This window comes from Sorex fumeus, unplaced genomic scaffold (genome assembly GCF_029834395.1).
Source record: "Sorex fumeus unplaced genomic scaffold, SorFum_2.1 ptg000232l, whole genome shotgun sequence".
NCBI classification, from domain to species: domain Eukaryota; kingdom Metazoa; phylum Chordata; class Mammalia; order Eulipotyphla; family Soricidae; genus Sorex; species Sorex fumeus.
Genome location: NW_026606289.1, coordinates 398,636 through 412,863, shown reverse-complemented (window position 1 = coordinate 412,863; position 14,228 = coordinate 398,636). Strand labels below are relative to the sequence as shown.

Genomic DNA, 14,228 nt, shown 5'->3' with positions numbered 1-14,228 from the left:
TTGAGCACTCTCTCTAGCCTCTAGCCGGACTCCAGGTGTCTTTAGCCCTCCAATCAAAGGAAGCTAGTTGGAAAATAACGGTGCTGATGGTAGCGAGGCCTGCACAGGTCGTCGGGAGCCCTGCTCACTCTACTATCCTCACACTTGTTGCTCCAGCTAGTTCTTGGGCCTCCCTGCTCAGGCCCTGCCCCAACAAACCCCAGGGGTTACGAAAAGGTGACTGGCTCTGGTCCCAAGCAGCTCCAAGCTAGCAGCCAAATGCATAGTTGGCCTGTTTGCAGTTTGGCAAACACAGAACACTCCTGGGCTTTGGGTTTGGTTTTTTGTTTTTTTAACTTTTGGACCACACCTGGCGGTAGTCGGGGATGACTTCTGGCAGGTTTGGAGGACCATAAGGAGAGCCAGGGATCGAGCCTGGGTCTACCTGCCCTACCTGCTATATCGTTCCGGCCCCAAGCACCCAGAGGGTTGGCTTTCTCTCCAACTCTGGTAAGCGCATGCAGAAGTTCTTGGGAAGGGACAATCCCGTGATCGTGGACACTGCAGCCTGCTCAGCGACCACCAGCTATCCCAGTCAGTGCTGACACAATGGTCCCCGGGAAGGCCCAAAGTAGTTGGCACCCTTCGCGTGGTGCAGCTCAGAGTTCTCGAGCTCTTCTGCGACCCGCATGGACACTGTCCACTGTCAACACTACCTGTCTGGCCCTGGGATCTGCCACGCTGGAGCTGAATGCTACAGTGGCTCGTCAGCTGTGCAGACTGACTTTCCTGAAACCTCTTAGGGACAAACGCTGCGCCCCCACCCTGTCGCCCTTACTTGCAATGATTTCAAAAACAATTAGATTACAATGGAAAGCTTTAAGATTTGGCTTGGCACTGGACTGAACTATGGATCATATTTGAAAATAAAACACATTTTTTGCCTGGTAAAGGAAGAAAAATGACTGGAAGATACATTTTTTGGATCCTAAACGAAATGTCAGAATATTGTAAACAAAATGGTTTCTCCTCTTTGGTCATTGCATGGCTACCACAGCGAGCAGCAGCGGGAGATCGAGTTGGAGGGGGCCCTCCCGGTACTGCTGTGGAGTCTCATGGTGCCCAGAACCTGGCACATACTAGACATGTGCTCTGACACTTGAGTCATCCCGGCCCAGAAAGATGGATTAAAAACCCATTCAAGGGGTTGGAGTGGTAGCACAGCAAGTAGGGCCTTTGCCTTGCACGCGAACGATCCTCTTGATTCCATATGGTCCCCCGAGCACCACCAGAAGTAATTCCTGGGTGCAGAGCCAGGAGCAACCCCTGTGCATCACTGGGTGTGACCCAAAAAACAAACAACAAAACAAAACCAAACCCATGTAGATCTTAACCTTTGCAGTAAAACTTTCTAGCTCTTGATTGTTGACTCCAAAACCCACCTGGCTTCTGCCGCACTCAGCAGCAACCAGAGGAAGTCGTTTCACATCCTGTCACCTTGGGCTCGAGATCGCAGTGCAAAGTCAGGACTTACGGCCTAGCATAGCCCCTCCTGGGCCTCCTCTTCCTTCTCTCCACTTGATCCTTCTGTTGTGGGTTCTCTGGTCCCCTTTCTGCTCTTGCCCCAGGACCTTCGCACCTGCTGGCCTCTCTCTCCTGGGACACCATCGCCAGAAGTTTGCATGGCTCCTGCCCTCACTCCTCTTAGTCTTTACTCACATCTTTGGGGCAAATCTGTTTGTTTAGTTGGTTGGTTGATTGTTTTGTGAACCACACCCAGCAGTGCTCGGGGCTCACTTCTGACTCTGTGCTCAGGGATCCCTCCTGGTGGTGGTGAGAGACAGTATGAGGGGCTGGGGATCAAACCTGGCCAAGTGCAAGTCAAGTGCCTTCCCCACTGGCTTGTCTCTTGTGCCCCTGGGTGAATCTCTGTTTTCTTTCGTTTGCAGGGCTGGGGATGGAAGGCAAGGGGCTGCCCGTGAGCTGCAGGCCCAGCCCACACCTCCCATTCTTAGAAAGACTTGCCCTGTGCCACAGGGAGCAGCAATCAGACCTCCCCCGCCGCCCCCACCTCTCACCTCCTCTTTGCCCTTCCCCCTCCTGCACCCTACTCATGGCAGATGGGCTGTGTCTAGCGTCCCCGAGGGCCCAGGTCTAGAGTGGCGGCTGTGAGCGGCCAGCCCATTCCCCACAGGCAACCTCCCTGAGGGAGGCACTCTGGGAGGAGGCTGGCACAAGGGGTGCCACTCAGCTGGGGAGGTACAATCTAACTGTGCCAGGTCCCAAGGGTGATGACTCAGACCTGATGGGACAGCACTGGGACCGCTTGACTCTGGCCTTGGGCTTTGTGTACATAACGTATGTGACTGTTTCTGGGTCTCAGGGGGGATCTTGGCGGGGCGGGGCGGGGGACTTTTCCCACAAGGTAGGAAGGTCTGAAACCAAAGAGGAAATGAGTCACATCGGACCACATGAAAATTAAAATTCAATGTATGTAAATTGATTCCAAATACAAAATCAGAGATACGAATGATCCTTGAAGACATTATGCTAAGTAAGATAAGCCAGAGAGAAAGAAGAAATCCTGCGTGATCCGGGCTCCATCGCCGGCAGATGCAGAGATGGGGGCGGGGAACTGGGGGAGGGGAGCAGGACTTGGGATTTGGGGGTCAGAGAGCATCGGAGCCTGGGTGCTGACTTCTGGCTCCTTCAGGCCCTCTTGGACGTGTGATGCAGGTTCAGTCAAGGTGGACGCCAGCCACAGCGCCCCTAATGAGGCCCCCACACTCCTTGGCTCGGGCGCGGGATTAGAGCTACGCTGACCACTCGTGGCCAGCCTGGCGGCGAGGGCGGGTGGCAGGGGCTGAGTGGGGAAGGGAGGAGGACCACTGGCCCCGCCCCCCGCCTCCCTTCTCAGCTGCTTATTCTTCACCCCCATTTTCCGCTCACCCCTTCAGTCCCCTTGCACATGTCGGGGGCCTGGAGCTGGAGCACACGTGTGTTCTCAGGTGCTGTGGGGCTTTCTGCTGTAATCTGCTTTCGGCTAAAACAGGACTTGATCTTCGGTTAACCCTAATCATCAATTAGGTCCAGATGGCGGCGACCCCTGCCTCCCCCTTTGGCACCTCGCCTCCCTCCTCGAGAGTTTGGGGGAGACACAGGTGTCCTTCTGCGCCAGGGTGGGCCCTTCTCCCCTGCACCCCCACTTCAGGTCCACAAGGACTTCCCCGCAACATGGCAGCCCGTTTGGGTGCTGTGTTGAGGAGGGCCTGGGTGGCCGGGGCCTAGGGCAGGTCCTTCCATCCAGCACCTCTGACTTAGTGTCTCTGAGCTGGGAGGGACGCCCAGGCCGGAAGTGCTGCAGCGTCCAGGCCTCAGGGCAAGCGCCGTGTCTGTGCGCACGTGCCATGAGGCCATGGAGCTTCTCGTCGGCTCAGCCTGGGCCGTGGAATTCTGGCGCATCCGCTAATTCTATTTTTACTTCTTTTTGAGGAATTGCCAAACTGTTTTCCAGAGCGGCTGTACCATGACGATCTAATTTTAGACAATTTTTTATCCCCCACAAAGGGTTCCCTGTGCCTGAGAGTCACTCGCTTCCCTCCTGTCCTGGGCCCCCATGCATCTGCTGTCTTCGTGTCAGCGGGGTCACATGCCAGCGACTTGGGTAGGAGTATCCCCGTTTTCCGGTGGGAACTCCTACCCCAGGTCGGGGTCCCTTTCACTGTGAGCCTGCCCCGCTTCCTTCTGCCCCAGGGCTTCATCTGTGCTTGGGAATGACACATTTCTGTCTTCTAGGCTGACACCTGCTGTAGCCAGCCTAGCTGCTGTCCCCTGGCGTTGCTTCCCTTCCTAGCAGACCCTGGGCCTGGCCCCTTGGCTCTGGCTGGCACTGACTACAGGTGCCAAGCTGGGGCTCCCAGCAGTCAGCCGTCATCAAGGCTTTCCCTCTGCGCCTTCGACCAGCCTCCCCGGGCAGGCCCAGAGGCCAAAAGGGAGGCCCAGACCCGGATCTGGCTCTACTGAGCTGATGGCCAACCCCAGGGCAGTGCCCAAAGGCGCTAGGCGGGATCTGGTGGAGGGGGTCTGGGGTCCTGAGTCTAGAAACAGACAAGGCTGACGGAACACTGGCCAGGGCAGGAAACTCTCAGGGAACCGGGATGAGGGAGACAGCAGGATGCCCTGGGCCACCTCCCAGGTCACTGCTCCAGCCTGTGCACCCACTGAAGCGGGTCCGGGCGCTGGACCTGCCTCGCCTCCTGACCGCCACCTCTAGGGACTCCCAGGAGCAGGTGGGACTAGGGGGCACGTCGCCCATCCCAACCTTGATGTACAAATCCTGACTATGGGCCCCACTGGGCCGCCAGCGGAAGGGCCGGTACGCAGGCCAAGGCTCCAAGCCTAGCTCCCGGCAAATCCGCCTGAGCTGCCCTTGCAGGCCTCGGGAGCCAGAGGCCAGCAGGGAGAGGGACCGTCTAAGTCGGGGCCCAATTAAGAGATGAGATGATGGAGGGTGGGGAGCCTTGGGGGCAAGGAGCCCGGGCTGAGCCTGTAGGCCGTATAAAGCGGGTGCCGCAGCCGCGGGCACGCTCAGCCATGGCTCAGCAGCGAGGCCCAGAGGACAGCACCCAGCACAGCATCTTCACCTTCACCAACAGCAATGCCACCCGAGGTGAGGGCGCGCTCTCCCGGCGCGGCTCCCCTGATGAGGTGGGGGCCCCTTCTGAAGAACGACGGGGCCTCTTGGGAGCGAGTGGTGCCTTCGATCCTAGACTGTTCATCTGCCCTCTGTTGAGTTGCACTGCCCCCAGCCCCCGGGAGCCAGAGTGATGCTTCAGGAGGAGGCCAGGGGCGCAGGCAGGAGGCTGGGGCGCTCGGGGGCGGGAGGTGTCAGGAGACACATGCTTCCCGCTGCAGTGGTGTCTCTGGGCTTCTGGTGGAAAGCCCCGAGGATCACTCTGCAACCACAGCGCCAACGTGCCTGTAGACACACAACGGGGCCCTCTCTGGACCCGGCCTTGTGGGTTACCCCAATTCCTTTGGCCCCCTTTGCGCGTTTGTTCCCAAAGCAGAGGGCAGAGCGTAACGGGCCGCGGGTGGGCCGTGAGGACGCCCTCAGCATTTTGGCAACTACTTTGCTCGCAGACACCCTCTTCAGCCCTAGAGAAGGGGCCCTGCTTCTGCCACCCCTTCCCAGCTGTGCTTCTGTGACGCGCGCATGGAGCCCGAGCACTGCTAGCAGCCCACTGGACTTGTCATGGTCTCTGTCCCCATCCTCGCCCACTCGCTGGGCTACTTAGAGAAAGTAGTGCCGGCCCCTTTATACATGGGCGTCCCTGGGGGTGCAGTACGCATGCGAAGGACTTCCCTTGGCTGGTCCCCATTTCACAACAGTGACACATTGGCTCTGACTCCCGCGCCCTGCTCGCCACCACTGCTGAGACTGTCACTTGTCCTCTGTCACCTCAGCTCAGCACAGACTCCGTGGCCCTGAGCCCCGCCCCCACCCCGCTTGCTCACTGCAGCACGGTGTCTGACACACCAAGTGCCGTGCCCGGAATCCAGCTGTTTTCATTTGTTTTGGGGCTCTTGCTTCTGACGTTTTTCTGTGACTTTGTAATTATGTGATAAAACGTTTCCAGAGCTCCAGATGAAGCTCTAGAAACCTAGGTATGTGCGGGAAGTCTTGTCTCTGCCTGGGCCCACGCACTTCCTCCCTCCTGCTCTTTCTTCCAACCCTGCAGCTTGGCTGAGCGGCCCTTCTGCTGCCTGGTGAAACTCGGCTGCAACTTGGCAGGAACGGCTGGCCGTGCCCCTCCTCTGGGGCCTTCCACACCCTGAGCACCCCTGGCCCGCCCCCAGGGGCCTGTCTGGGAAGCAGTCTGGCTGCTCCTCCAGAGGCCTGGGAAAGGCTGTCGGCAATTCGGGCTTCCCAGAGCTCCCTGCAATGGGGCAAGTGAGGACCAGCCCCGACGGAGGGAACCTGAGTTTGGCTTTGACTTCTGCTGGCCATGGGTGGCAGGCTACGGCTGGCATCCTGCTCATCAAGGGGTCGCAGTGTGACAAGGAGGCACTGCCCCCCCTTGTCCACTGGCTGCTACCAGCAACAGAACAGTGCCTCCCCCAACCAGGTGGCACAGGTCTCGGTCCAAACCCACCCCTTTCTGTAGAGGCCGCAGCTTGTTCAGGGGCCAGGGGCCACTCCTCAAGTTCCATGTCCCTTAACACCTCAGCCACATCCCGAGCGTCACAGATCCCCCTTTTTATAGGGAATCTTGTCTTTTTTTCCTTTCTAAACGGTATTGAATTTTTTATTGTGCTACACAATGCTATTAATCATGGTTTCTCATGCACATAATTCCGACACCACACCCATCACCTGTGTACCCCTCCCTCTCTCATGAACCCCAAGACTCCCTCCCTCTAGACCCCCCCTCATTGTGTGGCTCAGTTCTCCCATCTGTGGCCTTGGGCTCTTGGTTGCTCCGTCGCTGTGTGTCTGTGAGCCATTCCGTGTCTGTCTGTCTCCTCCCGACTGACTTCACTCGGCACGAGTCCTTTACTCACCCTGTCTTATGGGGTGAAAGCCCAGCCTAAAGGCCTAATTGTACATTAGTCCCCCGTTTGGACCCTGCTTCCAAATAGGTTCATATTTTCAGGCCTTGGGGGTTACTGATATCTTCCGGGGGACACGATCAACCCATGGTGCATTCATTCGGTCACTCCTTCATTATGCGTTGAGTATGCGTTGTGCCGTGGGAGAGAAAGGAGCGATCCCTGGGGAGGAAGATGGGGTACGCCAGCAGTGAAGGGGGTGGGGGCCTATGGGCATGGCATCAGGGCCCCCCAGGGGTCCAGGAGGCTCTCAGCTGGGCCTTCTGGAAGGAGAATGGCAATGCAGAAGGGAAGAGTGGGGATGGATGCTGGCGCGTGGGAGGGGAGCAGCAAAGGCTCGGAGCATGGGGTTGTGAGTGGGCAAATGTCCCGCTCTGTCCCTTCTGCCCGCAGGCCCCTTTGAAGGCCCCAATTACCACATCGCTCCCCGTTGGGTGTACCACGTCACCAGCGCCTGGATGATCTTCGTGGTGTTTGCCTCCGTCTTCACCAATGGGCTGGTGTTGGCAGCCACCATGCGCTTCAAGAAGCTGCGACACCCTCTCAACTGGATCCTCGTCAACTTGGCTGTGGCCGACCTGGCAGAGACCCTCATCGCCAGCACTATCAGCGTCGTCAACCAGGTCTCCGGCTACTTCGTGCTGGGCCACCCCCTGTGCGTGCTGGAGGGCTACACAGTCTCCCTGTGCGGTAAGCCATGTGCTCCGGTGGCAGTGCTCCGAGGATTCTGCTTTCTGGCTGAGCAAGAGCCCCGTTGTCAGCTGCCTGCACCTGCAGAGCCCCTTGGGAGAGAACCTGGTCCTGGGCGGGAGAGGAGGCTCCAGGCCTCCCGGCGTTCTCTCTGGAGGCGCAGCTTCCTCTCCCTCCACTAACTTCCTCTGTCCACGGGCCAGTTCTGTGCATGATGCGCAGGCTGCAGTCCCAAGTCCTGTCTACGGGGGCCTATCCCTGGAGTAACCCCACGAGACCACCCTAATAGGATATGAACCCCAGGAGTGTGCGAGGAGGGTCAGGTACCCAGGAGCACGGACACAGGGTGGCATGCGTCTGTGATGTGCGGGTGCCAGCTGCCTCTCAGAGGCTCACCCAGAAGAGGGCAGGAAGGACACAGAGAGGCAGGGCTTCGTGTAGACCCGACATCAGACCCCTGAGGCTCACGCCTTCTCGGTCTCCTTGGCAGTGGCTCACGGCCACTGGGCATGGTGCTGGACGTTGTGGGTCCGTCTCCCTCGGGCTCCACTGGACATGGAGCTGAGGCTTGCAGGTGCCCTGGATTGCAGGCACTCAGTGGCTGTCTGAGCATATTTTAGTCAGGGTGCCTTGCTAGAGAGCACTTTGTCTTCAGGTGCCATAGGTCAGTGGCGTCCTCAGACCTCTGGGGACCTCTGTGGGTGCTGCCGAAGCTGAGGCCCCATCCCAGGAAGCGGACACAGTAAAATATTGCATTCTGCTGGTGACCGTGTCCTGCATGGAAATATTTGTATTGAAAGTATTGAGTATGTTCTGGTTTCGCTGGTCTGGGGGCCACACCTGGTAGCTACCCCCAGCTTGGTGCTTGAAGCGAGTGAAGCGAGCACTCTCAATAGTGCCAGGACCCTCCCCACCGTCCTATCTCTCCAGCCCCTCGCCCACACACTTTCTCAGGTGCCGGATTCCTTGAAACCGGGATCTCCCACCTGCCCTTTCAACCATCCCCCTAACCCTGCTGTTGAAGGTGTCTGTGGGGGGCATCTGGCCTGGCAGGCACTTCAGAGCACAGTGAGATGGGGCACCTGGTCGCCATGGAGATACACAGGGGCCATGAGCGTCCTGATATCCGCGCATGGGCCTTTGGGGTTCCAGAGCGCAGGAGCAGCTGGAGGGGGGCCGTGGGCTGGGGGTGGCTACCAGATCCTACAGCTATACACGGCCTGGTGGGAGGCACATGGGGCACAGACTCCTGCCTGCTCGTGGGGTGTGTGGCATGTATGGGACCACGGGGGTGCGGGCGGTCTCCGGAAGTGGAACTCCCTGCCACACTGGCCTTGAGTTCCACCCCAGTGGGAAGATGATCGACAGTACGGGGAGGCGAGAGGACACCAGCGGGGGTCGGCGCTGGGAAACAGGGTAGGCAAAAAGGCCTAAGCCAAGCCAAGCCCAAAGGGAGACCCCTGAGAATCAGGTGGGAGGAAAAGAAAGTGGCCAAGTCACCTGCCCTGGACACACTGCGGGAAAAGGAGGGTTGGTGGGAGGGAGGAGCCGAGGGGACACCTGTTTGTCCTCCAGGTATCACTGGTCTCTGGTCCCTGGCCATCATTTCCTGGGAGAGGTGGCTGGTGGTGTGCAAGCCCTTTGGCAGCGTGAGGTTCGATGCCAAGTTGGCCATCGTGGGCATCGCCTTTTCCTGGGTCTGGTCAGCTATCTGGACGGCCCCACCCATCTTTGGTTGGAGCAGGTAAGGCCGCTGCCAGCGTTCAACTTGTGGGTGAGCGCTGGGCAACCCTTCCCTGTGTGCTGCTAGTGAGGAGCGCTGGGGTGTAGCCTGGCCCCCAAGTCCACTCCCAGGAACTCGCCGAACAGTCTGAGGCTGCTGGGGTGGTGGAACTCTGGGGCACTGTAGACCCTCTGAGCCCTGACCCAGCACCCAATTCATGACGATGTGGCTCAGCTGCTGGGCGCAGAGTCCAGGCCAGGCTGCATTTGGCTCTGTTTGCTGCAAGCCCATGACTAAGTTCTCACAGTGTTTCAGCGGCATCTTTCCTCAGGAAACATCCATCATTCTGGGAAAGCAGCCCAGGGAAGGCCTGTCTCCACACCCCTCAACGCCCGCCTCGAGGTGTTACCTAACCTGGGAACATGCCGCCAGAGGAGGCCAGAGCTGGGGGCAGCCCCATCTGACCCTCATGTCCACCCGCAGCAAGTCCATCTGCCTTGCCTGCTTCCTAGCTTGTCAGCTTTTCCCAGTCGGTGCCACTTTTGTCCCAGAAATTCTTTGTTTTGGGGTCACAATCGGCAGTGCTGCCGAACTACTCCTGACTACTCAGGAGACTATCTGCGGTGCCGGGGATCAAACCCAGGTTGGCCATGTGCAAGGCCAGTGCCTTAACCCCTGTCATTTTCCCTCAACTCTGGATCTAGAGGTAAGAAAATAGGTAGAGAAATCAAACCCGTGCTGCTAGTAAAGTCTAAAGAAACCACATTTTTGTTTTTCTTGGGCCACAGCAGTGGAGCTCAGGACTTACTCCTGGCTCTGTGCTCTGGGATCCTTCTTGGTGGGGTTCAAGGGACCATAATGGGGTGCCGGGGGGTCAACCCCGAGTCAACGGTGTGCAAGGCAAGCAAGCACTTTACCTGCTGCACTACGTCTTCAGTCCCAAGAACTGAGCCTGAAGAAATACGCTGGTATGTGGCTGTGAGCCCCGGGAAAGTCACTGCTGTCTGGCTGACCTCAGGCATAAAGAGATCTTAGACAGAGCAACTGGGCGCCTCACTGTCTCTTGGTAAAGAGCAGTTCAGTTTGGGTGATAGAACATTCTGGAAACATTTTGTGAGTGTACTAAATGCCTGTGGTTCCATCCAAAATGGTTCATAATGCCTTAGTGCACCTGGGCTGGGCATTCCGTGGCGTCCCCACCGAGGATCAGCATGGACTGTGGGCCCTTCTTCCCAGGTACTGGCCCCATGGCCTGAAGACTTCATGTGGCCCGGATGTGTTCAGTGGCGACTCGTACCCCGGGGTGCAGTCTTACATGATTGTCCTTATGATCACTTGCTGCATCATCCCACTCGGCGTCATCCTGTTCTGCTACCTGCAAGTGTGGCTGGCCATCCGCGCAGTAAGCCCCATGCCCTCACCTGCCAAACCAATGCGAGCCCCTGCATCCCACTCCTTGGACCCATGCCCCTACCCTCCAGAGGGGCCTCCAAGGCAGTTTATGCTGTTTCTAGGGGGCACCAGGTCCTTAGACCTGGCTGGGCACACCAAGGAGGACTCCATGTATGTGCCCCATCAGACTACTGTGCACAGCACCCTATTTCCTGCAGGCTGGCCGGCCACTGGGTGCCCTCACGCCCGGGAGAGTGGGATGGGCTGCTGGCTGTGAACTGTCCCTTCGGCTGTTCGCCTACAAGGGGCTCAGCACAAAGGAGCTGTGTGTCCCATCACGGGCCTTTGCTGCAGGCAGCTGGCAGCAATCGGATCACCACGCGCATAAAGAGCTTTCTAGAAAGGAGGCCAAGGCTTGAGATAAACCCCCTTTCCTCCTGGCTTGCAGCTGGGCGTGGCTCAAGGTTAAGAACCAACTTCGGGCTCCCAGCGCAGACAACGTGCTCTGCCACGGGGCCAGGCCAGGCAGGGAACAGCATCCTGGGCGCCTTCCTAAACTCACACGGGGCCCACCAGGCATAAGCGCCTGTGATACCCCAGCAGCTGTGTGCCACCTGTGAGCCCACATGTCCCACCCAAACGCACAGGGCGGCAGACTTCTGCCTGGCTGGGGTCCTGAGCCAGGCCCTTCTCTCCAGGATGGGCCCTCCCCGGCCCTCGCGATCCGCACAGAGCAGCCTCCCCAGGGCCCCAGAAATGGCTCTTCATCTCCCCCAGGTGGCCAAGCAGCAAAAGGAATCCGAGTCCACCCAGAAGGCGGAGAAGGAGGTGACGCGCATGGTGCTTGTGATGGTCCTGGCCTACTGCTTGTGCTGGGGGCCCTACACCTTCTTCGCCTGCTTCGCCGCCGCCCACCCTGGCTATGCCTTCCACCCTCTGGTGGCCGCCCTGCCAGCCTACTTTGCCAAAAGTGCCACCATCTACAACCCCATCATCTATGTCTTCATGAACCGGCAGGTAAGATTCCCCGCCTTGATTGGGCCGACTAGAAACTGGCCTGGCAGAGCCCCATGGTGGCCTCTGCCTGAGGTGGTGGGCAGGGACACTCTGTAGCCGACCCTTCGTGCATCCTCTCGGGAACAGAGTCAGGCTGGGGCTCCCCTCTCGAGGGCCCACCAGTGTCTCCATCAGCTGCAGCAGTTGGAGGGCAGCTGTCATGAGCCGCTATGCCGGGCCCCAGCAGAGACCCGAGATCAGAGCAGATGCAGCCTGCATGTCCCCTTGCACCTTGACTTGCCTTAACTTCCCCACCGCGCCACGATCAAGGCTATTCCCCTACCCCAGAGGCGCTTGCCATCTAGCCCAACCCCCAAGGGGAGATGCACACTGATCTCTCTTCCTGGAACATTCGGAGAGAATTTTCTGGAAGGAGCTCCAGGGAAATATGCACTTCCAAGGGTCAGGGGATCCCTTGGAAGGAATGTGGCCGCAACCTTGTCAGCAGCCCTTTGGCGCCCCCACTTCCCGTTTTTTGGGGTTATGGATGACAACAATCACGTTCTTGTTTGGGGGGGCACTGTGGATGGCGGGAGCTATAGGCAGTGGGGGAGTGCCCCTGGTGCTCGCCATGGAGTGGGGGTCAAGCTGTAAAGAGTGGGTGCGCTTGGGACCAAGTACGTTCTAGGTGAAGGGTTGTACGGGGAGCTAGACCACTGGCCCCCAAGTGCACAGAAGCCCGAAAACAGCAGGCACCTCCGCAGCCCAAAGCCTCGGGCTCGCTTCCGTCGGGAAACCAGGCATGGGCTCTCGGCTCTCGTTTCTGTGCTCACTGTGTTAGTTCCCTGGGCTGTCTTATAAACCAACCCCCTGCTGCTGGGGGGCTTGAATCAGAGACCAAGGGAGAATGGGACCCTTGCTCCCAGGTCTGGCAGAGGGGGGTGCTGCCGGCTGCCAGTACCATTCCACCGAAAGTCACTCATGCCCCCTGCTGTCAGCTCCCACCATGCGCTCCCTGCATCTTCGCAGACTCCCTTCCCTCGCACACAGCTCGGCTCGGGCCCCACTTGCCCACAGCTCGGGAAGGCCGAACTAGTCAGGAGGGGTCTACCCCGCCTCCCCACCACACTGCCCTGCCCAGCTCCCAGCCCCTCCCCCACCCGCCAACTCATCTCCTGTCCTGTTCCTCCAGTTTCGGAACTGCATCTTGCAGCTTTTTGGGAAGAAGGTGGATGATGGCTCAGAGCTCTCCAGCGTCTCCAAATCGGAGGCCACATCCGTCTCCTCTGTCTCACCTGCCTGAGCCCCGCAACTCCACACCACAGGGTCAGCCACCTACCAGCCCCTGAGCCCCCGCAGCGCCCACCCTGCCCCACCTGTCCTTCTCCACCCCTCAAAAGAAATGGCAAGGATCCAGCACGTCTGCGAGGTGGCCACAGAGTTTGGGGGCTTGAGCTGCTCTTTTGTCCCTGAGTTCAGGGGCTTCAGGGCCGAGACTTTGCTCTGCAGGCCCCACGGGAGGAGCTGTGCTGCCGTGGGCTGATGCCTGCTCGGCAGAGCCCTGGGGTCCCTAGAGAAGAGTCTCCAGAACCCCGAGTGCCAGCAGGCGCACAGGTGCGGGCTCAGCTGCTGGAAAGAGACACCCGCAGAGAATGTGAGCACCAGCCTCAGCACGCAGGGATGAGCACTTGCTTTGCAGTTTGCTCAAGTGGCTCTGCGAAGTCTCGGCCTCCTGTGGAAACAAACCCCAGTGCTGGTTGGGGTCAGAGGGGGCTAAAGGCACTGCGGGGGGTGGACAAGAGCTGACCAAGGATAGGGACTCCGGGTACCAATTTTCCCAGGAGGGAGCCCTTCTCACCACACTCACCAGCCCAGCTCGTAATGGTTCCCTGGTGTCTCTCAGATGCCTGGAGACTTGCGGCAGTGTCTCCTCCTGACCTGCTCACCCAGATCTCCCTGGCCCTCTCGTGCGACAGATCCATCATGGTCTGCTCGGTCCACACCAAGGTCTGTCCGCAGCACAACATCTCCACGCAGCCCTGCAGGTGCTGACCTGCCCATCCTCCACTGACACTTGTGCCCAGGTGGTTTCTGGGGACAGAGACCAAAGCGGGTGTCCCGAGTCTCCCTGTACCAGCTCATGTGTAGCACACACGGGTTCAGACCCCAACTTCCTCCCCCGTCTCCAAGATGCGGTGTGCCTGCCACCTTCTGGGCAGCATCAGCCCGAGATCCTTTCCCCCAACTGCTCTTCTGTAACCGTCATCGCACTAGACCCCCAGCTGGATTCCCTTCCACATAGCCTCAGCATCTGTGGATGACAGGAACAGAGCCCGGAGCGGGCCTGGAGTGAGCCTGGAGCTGTTCCGGACGTTCCATGGGGCAGTGCACACTCTGAGCACGCAGTGGGTACGAGAAGGGGTGAATTTCAGGGCCGGCAATGAAGCTTAATAAACCTGGGTTACTCCCACAACTTGCACAGCATCTGGAAATGAGGTTTTGGCTGGGCATGGGGCCAGGTGGTTTCTGGGGGCGAGTGGGTAGAGGGCCCGGGGCCTCCTTGCCTCCGTACAAAGCCAGCCCATGTGAGCTTGCTTGCAAAATCGAACAGTGACTGCAAACAGGTCATCACGAAGAATCCAGGCAGGCTGCGCCCTTCTCTCTGCCCCCCTTGGTCAGAAGCATTGTCACGCGGTAGGAGGCACCTCAGTGGGTGCCCCTGAGTTCAGTCACAGTGGCAGAGGGGCTTGGCTGGCAGCTGAGGCACTGGGTGTGGTAGCCCAGTGGGACACCAGGTCCTGTGCCCAGGACTGACTGACACCCACACAGAAATGTT

General features: G+C 58.9%; 1 protein-coding gene across 1 annotated transcript in view; it reads left to right on the top strand.

Moving 5' to 3' along the window:
- Positions 1-12,778, top strand: part of OPN1LW (opsin 1, long wave sensitive) — a 37,776-nt gene extending 24,998 nt beyond the window's left edge. The window contains exons 3-9 of the mRNA XM_056108736.1: positions 3,943-3,992; positions 4,595-4,648; positions 6,985-7,281; positions 8,857-9,025; positions 10,241-10,406; positions 11,174-11,413; positions 12,585-12,778. Coding sequence (XP_055964711.1) covers positions 3,943-3,992; positions 4,595-4,648; positions 6,985-7,281; positions 8,857-9,025; positions 10,241-10,406; positions 11,174-11,413; positions 12,585-12,695 — 1,087 coding nt within the window. The 3' untranslated portion in view covers positions 12,696-12,778. The remainder of the gene's footprint in view (positions 1-3,942; positions 3,993-4,594; positions 4,649-6,984; positions 7,282-8,856; positions 9,026-10,240; positions 10,407-11,173; positions 11,414-12,584) is intronic.
- The last annotated feature ends 1,450 nt before the right edge of the window (positions 12,779-14,228 follow it).